The sequence below is a fragment of the Echinops telfairi genome, unplaced genomic scaffold (assembly GCF_000313985.2).
Source record: "Echinops telfairi isolate 266 unplaced genomic scaffold, ASM31398v2 ScPeMD7_7457;HRSCAF=8495, whole genome shotgun sequence".
In the NCBI taxonomy this organism is placed as follows: domain Eukaryota; kingdom Metazoa; phylum Chordata; class Mammalia; order Afrosoricida; family Tenrecidae; genus Echinops; species Echinops telfairi.
Genome location: NW_022111357.1, coordinates 13,424,271 through 13,433,597, shown reverse-complemented (window position 1 = coordinate 13,433,597; position 9,327 = coordinate 13,424,271). Strand labels below are relative to the sequence as shown.

The 9,327-nt window shown below is 45.0% G+C and overlaps 1 protein-coding gene and 1 non-coding gene across 9 annotated transcripts in view; one reads left to right on the top strand and one right to left on the bottom strand.

Moving 5' to 3' along the window:
- ZCCHC17 (zinc finger CCHC-type containing 17) overlaps positions 1 to 9,327 on the top strand; it is a 92,290-nt gene that overhangs the window by 10,079 nt on the left and 72,884 nt on the right. Inside the window, exons 2-4 of one of the 8 annotated variants that reach the window (XM_045298996.1) lie at positions 2,756 to 2,759; positions 4,075 to 4,194; positions 6,275 to 6,356. In XM_045298996.1, the coding sequence (XP_045154931.1) occupies positions 4,129 to 4,194; positions 6,275 to 6,356 (148 nt within the window). In that variant the 5' untranslated portion in view covers positions 2,756 to 2,759; positions 4,075 to 4,128. Of the gene's footprint in view, positions 1 to 2,755; positions 2,760 to 4,074; positions 4,195 to 4,904; positions 5,167 to 6,274; positions 6,357 to 9,327 lie in introns of those variants that run through there. The other 7 variants (XM_045298995.1, XM_045298998.1, XM_045298997.1 and 4 more) reach the window with 7 other exon arrangements.
- LOC115872835 lies at positions 2,489 to 2,593 on the bottom strand. Its single transcript, XR_004048071.1, has one exon. It is a non-coding gene; the product is annotated as a U6 spliceosomal RNA (small nuclear RNA).

Below are 9,327 nucleotides of genomic sequence, written 5' to 3'. Positions count from 1 at the left end.
CCCACCTCCAAGGAGGAAATACTGGAATTCCCAGAATCCTTAGGGGAAGGCCATGTCCACACAGAAGCCTCATTGGCTATGACCCGATTGACAGAGTAGATTACACCCCTTCATTCTTAATCCTTTTAAGCCCCAAATTATGTATGTAACTACACACTCAATTTGTGAGATTTTAATAGCAAGATTATGGGAAAAGTCAGCTGTAGGGGATGAAGGCAGGGATGGGGATCATTGAAGGATTTTTAAGAACTCACCAATGATGCTTAATCCCAAAATGAGCTTATGGAACAGCCCAAATGTGGGAGATCCATCCAGAGAGATAAACCAAATCCCAAACTCACTGCCAAGTTGATTTCTAGTCATAGCAACCCTATAGAACAAGGTACAACTTGCCCCTGGTCTTAGGTTGTACCTCTTTACAATGGGTAGAAAGCCACATCTTTTCCTACAGAGCCGTTGGTGGTTTCAAACGTCTAACCTTGAGGTTAGCAGCTTAGTGCATAACCCCCTATGCTACCAGGTCTCCTTGCCAGGAGAAAACCAAAAACTCAACTGCCATCGATTTGATGCCAACTCCGTGGGACAGGGTATAATACCCTGCCAGTTTCTGAGACTAACTTTTTTATTGGCATCTAATCTACATATCACAATTCAATAGTTCAATTGTTCAATCATATCAAGAATTATACAATCATCACAACAATCAATTTTATTTTTTTCACAATCAATTTTAGAGCATTTTCTTCTCCCTTGTACTCATTTAGTTGTGTAATTATTATTTTTTAATTGCAGCAAAAATATACACAAGACATTCTCCAATTCAACAACTTCTATATAATTCAGTGCCATTGATTATACTTTTTGTGTTGTACTACCATTATTGATGTCCTTTTCCAAATCATTCCACCACCATTATCGTGAACTCCATGCCCCCTAAGCAACAACTCTTTCTCCTTCACCCATGGTAACCACGGGCAAGTTTGTTGTTGTTGTTGTTTAGTAGTTTTCTTGATATAATGTTCACATATCATACATTTCCATAGTTAAATCGCTTTTAAAATGAGTTGTATATACATCATCACAATCAGTTCTAATGCTCCCTCCCACTCCTGCATTCATTGTCTGCTCCCCAAGTCCCCTCACGGTCCCCCGCATCCCTGATGAACTGTGGCATCAGTTACTGTCTCCATACATCCGCTCTTGTGCTTCACAAACTGGGAAGCCCAACAGAGACAATGGAAAATGAAAACAAGCAGAGAGAAGAAACTAATAATACAAAGATACAAATAAGGAGTAAAAAGAGACCACCAACAATATTTTAAAAGCCAGCAAAGAAATTCCTGGCTTGGGAGAGCCAAGAGCCTGGAGCAAATTCAGATTGGGTCGAGGAGGGAGTTCAACTGACCAAGTATCATATTATACCACGGTTCGATCCACCATAATCAAATTTCCAGTAATCTGTGTGATAGTACAGCTGTTTGAGTCCCTCACCTGTGGCTAGAGAGGAGCTGGCAGAGGCTTTACCTGACTAGCGAGTCTGCAGATGGATTTGGGGCTCCCACTGTCCTCCAGAGCCCTCTGCACATTGGATGTTTCCAATTTAAGCTCTGATACTTTTCCTTCATCAGAATTAGATTTTGTTATCATCGTCTTTGGATCAGACAGGCTGGTGTGCATCTTCAGCGTGGACTCATTTCATTGTGGCCACCTCAATTAGATGGCTGCTTGTTTGAATACAAGCCTTTAGGATCCCAGACACTATTCCTATTGATAACCGAGCACCACCTGCCTTCTTCACCACACTTTACTGTAGCTCCCTCATCTTCTGTGATCTCTTTGTGAAGGCCAGTGTCAAGCAGGGCCATGTGATAAGAGCTAACTGTTCTTGGATTGGGGTGAGAGTTAGGTGGGAGCCCAGAATCCACCTGCTGGTCCATAGGTTATAAACAACTCTGGTTTACTTTGGCTGTCATATTATTGTCAAAAACAAAACAAAAACACAAATAAAAGGCATAAAACAACACAAAAAAGATTGTCAATCATCCCTTTGGAGGTATAAGGCAGTTGCATTGATAACATCAATAATATATCCAACAACATAGAATTTAAGATACGGTTTCTATGAGGAGTGTATGCAAGTTTAGTCCAACTGAGAGCTCCAATCCATGAGTTGTTGCTTTGTACAGATGGATTTCTTAATTGATTGAGTTCTATTTATGCCGAGCTTCGGGCTTGGTACTAGGGAAAACCTTCCTGAATCGTTTTTTTACAAGTGCAGTTCCTGCCCGTCACATTAAAACCTGTCATATCAATGCTGCAAGGGGAGCGTGGAGCTACTAAATATGTGGTAGTTCTGGGTCTCCTTTCCTTGGACAGGGATTCCACCAAAGGTCCAATGACCGTTGTTTCCACAGTCTTGGGGTGGTCATCCTTTGCTCCCTCTCCCATCAGATTATTTCAGTCCAAGGGTTCAAGTAGTTTTGTTGTTTTTAACATGGAACGCTTCACGAATTTGGGTGTCATTATTGTGCAGGGCCCAAAATAATCTTCTCTGTATCTTTACAATTTTAGTATATGTGCTGCCGAAGTGGACATGGTCAAGGTAGTTTTGAGTAGGGCCCAGTTTGTTCAGCCAGGCTTCCGTGTTGAATCCTGGTGTGGCCATTGGAGGGGGCTATGTTGCCACTCAGGCCAGTGCTTAGGATCATCACAGTGTTTAGTCCATGGCCTGGTTCACCGAGGGTTGGGTCGAAACATCTGTAGTGTCTCTCCAGAAACATAGAATTGGATTTATTCTCCTCTTCGGTTTCCTACAATTATTATTTACCATCTCTTCCCAATGTGAGGTTGCTTTTCCCCATTTCCCCACCATCCCACCACCAGACCATCAAAAATGTGGTCTTAGGTGACTGACCCCTGTGAAAGGGTTGTTTGACCCCCAGAGGGTTGAGAACCTCTGTGTTAAATGCTGTTGAGTCAGTTGTAACTCAGTTACTTTACATACAACAAATTGAAGTGCTGCTGGTCCTGTTTGCTCTCATGCAGATTTTAATCTCAAAAGCCCCATGGAACAGTTCTACTGTGTTCTCCACTGAGCTGGAATCTGCTGACGGCTGTGGGCTTGGCTTTACAGTGATTGAGAGCATGGGCTCCGAGGTCAACCCCATTTGAGTCCACCTTCTTGCAAACTCGGACATAAGCCTACTGATGTAACCTTTGGCAGCCTGTGGTAATAGTAAAACCTATACCTTTAGAGTTTTGAGGATTAAAAGAGGTATTGCACATGGTTGGATATTGTAAATACTGGATAAGTGTTATCTATTATCACACACACACACACACACACACACACACACACACACCATAATCCTAAAAACCTTCCCTTGGCCAAAAAAGAAAAAGCTACAATAGAAATATAAATATCAGACTAATGATTTGGGTAAATGACAATTAGGTTTTAGATCCGGTTCTCCAAAACACTACAATTAGGGAGATGTGGATTAAAATAAAAGGTGTTAAATCTAACGATTTAATTCTGTAGAGACTAGCTATGGATTCTTTGCTCAATACTTCTCTTTATATGAATCAAAAGGTTTACAGAGTTTGAGAAATAAGCCTGTACTCCTAGGCAAGAGAATGGGAGTAGTTGAGTTTAGGGCTAATTAAGGGGAGGTTTCCCTTGTTTTGTTATATTTTCTCTTTGTGTGTATGTGATTTGGGTGAACGTTTACTGAGCAGATTGGTTTTCAATTCAGTAGTCCAGTCAGGTTGGTTGCAATCCCTGCAGTGTAGCACTTTCCCCACTTCCTGCCTGTAGTTGCCATTTCTCTTGTCCGTTTTATTGAGCTATAATTAACACCCCATACAATTCAGTAGTCCAGTCAGGTTGGTTGCAATCCCTGCAGTGTAGCACTTTCCCCACTTCCTTCCTGTAGTTGCCATTTCTCTTGTCTGTTTTATTGAGCTATAATTAACACCCCATACAATTCAGTAGTTCATGTTAAGAAGGGTTGTGCAATCATCACACCCCACTTTCCCGCATCACATGTTATGTGCCTTATCTCTTTGTGACAGGACACTTGAGATAGTTTAGCAAAAGAGACATGGAGGAGCCGTAGAACAGTGAGAATGAATTCAGGAAGACCCGAGACCATGGAGAACTTGCCTGCTCTCTACACGATTTTCCAAGGCGAGGTATGTTCTCTTGTGTTTTGTATCTATCTATGTTCAACACTGATGAAGGGTGAAAAACGGCTGGGCTTGGAGCTTCTGACCCTGTGATAATATGTGGAACATTACAGGTTAGAAAGGGCTAGTGCAGGCAGGGCTGGCTGTCATGTAGACCTCCCCTAGACGCTGACCTTGAACTGGTACTTGACATCTTCGTTTTACTACTACTGCATAGCATTGTAAGTTTAGGTTTTAGATCGAATTCTTGATTTTTCTCAGGAAACACGTTCCTCCTCTAGACTTTTTCTCTTTCAGCAACTGAAATTATTATTTCAATGCCCAAGGTAGAGATGTAGAAATCTTCCTGTATGATAGGAGGAATCCTCTTGTTTTCACCTCTTAATTTTTCTTTCCTCTTTCGTCTGTCAGCACGCCCCACCACTTTTATTTTCTAAATATATCTTGGGTCTGTACATGAGTGGAAATACAAAGGACTGCTACCGAGTCATGTTGCTCGGGGCCGATGCACTAGCTCTGACCCCTAGGGACCCTATGGGCGGACAGCAGCATGAACCACTTTTAGGATGCTGGGGATCATGGAAGGAGTAGCCGTCGTTGCCTCAGATGGAACGAAGCCCTGAGACCCTTTAAGGTCAGTTCCAGTGCTCTGACCAATCAGAAGCATACCCTGAACTGGCACCAAGGGTGGACCTGGTTACCAATGTACTCCTGAACTCGTTTGCCATGGGGTCTGTTCCCTACCCTCACTTTAGAGAGAACAGACCCTCTGGGCTTCCCTAAGCCCGCCGTCGCTTTGTCTCTAGTAAATGTTTGCAAGCTGATTTACATAGTAGAGTGTGTTCTCTTGCGGCATGGCTCCTGTGAGCCTGCTCTCTACTTTCCAGTCTGTGAGGCCGGGGGTCCTCGGGACCAGGACCTACTGTACAGGTGAGGTGAGTCCAATATTTGGGACTCCTCCAGAAGATCTTCTGTCAGGTGAGTGACAGGTCTTTCTCCGTGTTCTTGTACTTGGCAGAATGAGTTTATTGCAGTGATCTGAAGATTGAGGAAACTCCGTTTAGCTGTTCTGGGCTCCCTATTGTGCAGTGAGTTTCTGGGGCTTGCAAATACAGCACAGCCTGGTTTCTGAGAAGAATCAGTGCCTTTTGTGTAGTAAGAATTATCCTCTAGCTGGGAACAGATACTCTGAGAAAAGGCAAGATGAGTCTCCCCAGAGGGCCTTCACAGCCTGCAGCCGTAATTAAACAGTTTCTTGAGGTGGGAGTGCTCATAGAAGGGGTGTCTCCTCCTAACACCCCCAGTTTTGGCAATAAATGGTAAACGGCGCCTAGTCCAAGATCTGCGGGCCACCAATGGAATAGTTCTCTATTTACCTAAGGTGACCAGACGTCTCGCTTTTGGTGGGACAGTCCCTCCCGATTTTTAACAACTTTTCCCACGTCCCGCGGCATTTTTAAAAAGTCCTGATTTTTGGAAATAATGCACAACAAGCTAGGGTATATGGTTTTCGGCTGCCATGTGGCTGTTTCGCCAGGATACGAGTTTTATCAATGGTGTCCCGCTTTACCCATGTTAAAATCTGGTCCCTTATCTTTACCTCCAGTAGTCCCGAACCCCAATACTCTGACGCCTTGAGTGCCAGCTGCAGGGTGTTAGTTTCCCGACTTAGTCACGTTCACCAGGCTCTCGAGTCTGGGGACGGGAACTTTCTCCTGCCCCTTCTGGGGAGAGTCAAGTGGTGATTGGACCAGAAGAATGAGGCCTGGTCAAAGACTGGGCAAAGAGGGAACGAGTCAGCAATTTGGCCTGGGTAGGACCTGGGTGTGTGCTCCTCTCCCCACTACAACTTTTAAATTAATAGAAGACAAGTCTTGGACCTACTTTTCTCAAGTTTAGAGGACTGGTACTCCTTCCCCCGACTCAGTCTAACTGGGAGTGCGAGCCCATTCAGAAGAAGCCTGCACTCGTCAACTCTGGCCAAGACATTCAACGAGTCCATCTTGGGTTCCTAAATTAGGGCTGATAGTTATATTATGCTAGTTTCTTTTGTTTGCTTTCTTGTTTACATGTGCTTTATCTATAGGTAAGGGAGTTTATTTGGTTGTTATTCTTGCAATTTCACGATTACAATGAAGAAACATTTCCGTGTGTCCTCGAGTTCCTGGGTGAGTAACACACGGCCCCTGATTTTGTGCTGCTTGTGCCTTTGGGAGTGTGTGGCTCCAGCGGTCACACCCAATTTCTGGTGGGTCTCACTGGTGCAGGGAGCCAATTTCACAGAGTGCATCAGTCCACACTTATGTTTTTAGACTTCTCCTTAATCTCACCAGTCTCCCTCTGCCAGAGAAGGGAGATCTAGTGGCTCTGCTGGTCTCACGCCCACCTGCCTCCCTCACAGATGCTGAAGATTTATAGTAAGACCACCAGGCATAGTGGGCCTCAGAGGACCTATAAGCATCCAAAATGGAATGAGTCCTCTTAAAACTGCTTCTCGGAATTAGTTTTTACTTACCAAGTATTCATGGTACCCGGAGGAAGCTGTACGCATGGATCCCTATTGGTCAATGCAACCATCTGGGAGGTCACTGTGAACGATTATACCCAGTGTATGCAACCCTTTTCTCATTCCTCAGGCATATTTCCGGAATTACAACCTTTCAGATTGCTAGTATGGTCCAAAGATCGGGCACCTATAATGCATGGAGGATTTCCTACCTACTCCCAGACACCCGGTGTACACGCTTGGAAACAGGATGCATGGATTAAACTTTGTTACCCTCTGGGACCTTAACTTGTAATTGTTATGCCACCCACGCTTTTGCCTGTCAGTGCTTTAATGGCACCCGAGGCATTCAGCCATGCTCTGAGCAACAGGCATGGGTGGTGGACCCCCATATTCAGTACATGTGGGCAGATCCCATTAATGGAACCTTCCTGAATAACTCCTTACGTAAGTACACAGATGGGCTGCTTCCTCCTGGACCGCTGGCACCAGCTCTGACATTCCACACTGCCACTCCACCTTTTTGCAAGAATGGATTGATAACAGCTTCTCAGTAGTGGTGTGTGCTTCCCCCGGACTACGGTTCACCTGCCAAGATAATAAGGAGAGATCTTGGGTTTTAAATTGCCTAGATTGTTCTGCAGCTCAGGTGGATGCACCATCGGATGGGTCATAGCCCCTGAAGGAACAATACGTATCTTTAAGGATCTTAAACAGTCGGCACATGCTCCAAGAAAGAAGCGAGGGGCCCCCTTTGTAGCATTGGAGATAAGATCTTTAGTCTTAGTAGGGGACTAGCCTGAGAAGTAGTCTACAAGCTCACACTATCCAGAATGCCTCCGCACTAATAAAAAGGAACGCAGAACATGCAGGCCAAGGTTTAAAAGCCTTGCACACTTCCCTTGAATTCCTGGCCAGCCAAGTAATGGGCCTCCAAGTAACCCTAGATTTCTTCTGGCAGGACAGGCCAGTGCAGAGTATGTGCATTACCAAACGCATCCTGTTGCTTCCATGTTAATACCTCAGGAGAAGTGGAAATAAGAGTCCATGAGCTTCTCTAGCAGGCTAAATGGCTCCAGGATATAAGGAGAAAACTGGCTGGAGACATTTGGACCACCATTAAGTTATCTCGCTTCCATTACTTGTTTTTTACTTCTCTTAGGCCTGGTGGTGGTACTATTATTATTATTGACTTGGGGGCCTGGTGTTTTTTAAAACCTTTGGTAAGGTTTGTTTGTATCTTCTAGGTTGCCAAAGTTTCATTTCCAGATGATGGTCAGGCAAGGCTATCAACCATCCACTTGGACTCATTCAACCAATCAGCCTGCTCCTTCCACTGAGGGATTTAGGAGAGGGGCCACCTTAGACAGGCAGTGTAGCCTTGCTCCCAGTCAGCAGGAAGTAGCCAGAATGAGTTGATGCCCCTCCTCCTAAAGATTGAGGGTTATGTCCCTGGGGTGGGGAGTGACGGGTTGTCAAGATGTTAGGGATCATGGACAGGACTAATAGCGTTCATGACCTCAAATGGAATGGCACCCCGTGACCTTATAAGGAAAGTTCTAACACTCTGGCTAATCAGAAGGAGCCAACTGTACCTTGGCCTATGAGCCAGAACCCGAGCCCTCCCCTTGACACCAAGGGGAGGTGTCAGTGTTTGGAGTTGACATTCTCTGCCCCTTTTTAGAGAGAACAGACGCTCCTGGGCTTCCCCAAGTGTGCTGGCACTTTTATCTCTAGAAAATGTGTGCAAGTTGATCTATGTGGTTGAGTGTGTTCTCTGCGGCTTCGCTCCCCGGAGCCTGCTCTTAACTCTCTAGTGTGTGGAAGCTGAAGGTCCTCGGGCCAGGTCCTACCGTACAGGTGAGGTGAGACCCACGGCCAGCACCAGCACCCAGTGCTGTACCGTTCTCACAGGCGTGAGCCCATGTCGCAGCCGCTGTGTCAGTTCATCTGGCTCAGCGTCCTCCTCGTTGACTGGCCCTCTAGTTACCAAGCAGGAAGTTTTGCCCCAGGGGTTACGCTCTCCTGAGAGCATGTCCGACATCCTGGCTGCACTTCCTCTGAGTTTGGTTTGTGCATCTCTGAGTCATGGTCCTTCAATGTTACTCTCCAGCACCCTAATTCAGAGACATCACATCTTCTCCAGTGCTTCTTAGTCATTTGGCCAAGCTTTCAGAGGTACATAAGGTAATTGAAAATACCTTAGGTTAGATGCACCTCAGTCCTCAAAATGACATCCTTGCTGTTCAGCATTTTAAAGAGGTTTCATACAGCAGATCTGCCCAATGCAATATGTCATTTGAGGTTTTTAATGGCTGCTTCCATGATCATTGATTGTGGATCCAAGGAAAATGAAATCCCTGACAACTTCAATCTTTTTCTTGTTCAGTGCCCTGAGTGATCCTGCTAGTATCTGAGATACCTGTGGCAAAGCCTCTAACACCCCAGCATCTATGTCTGTGTTCATATATGTTGCCTGCCATTATTGGTACTCTTATCTAAAGAATTCCTTTTAGTTTGTCTTGTAAGAGTGGTCTGGCAAATGTGTGCATAAACAAACATGGTGAAGAAAGCTGATGGTGCCTGGTTATCAAAAGATATAGCATCTGGGGTCTTAGAGGCTTGAAGGTAAA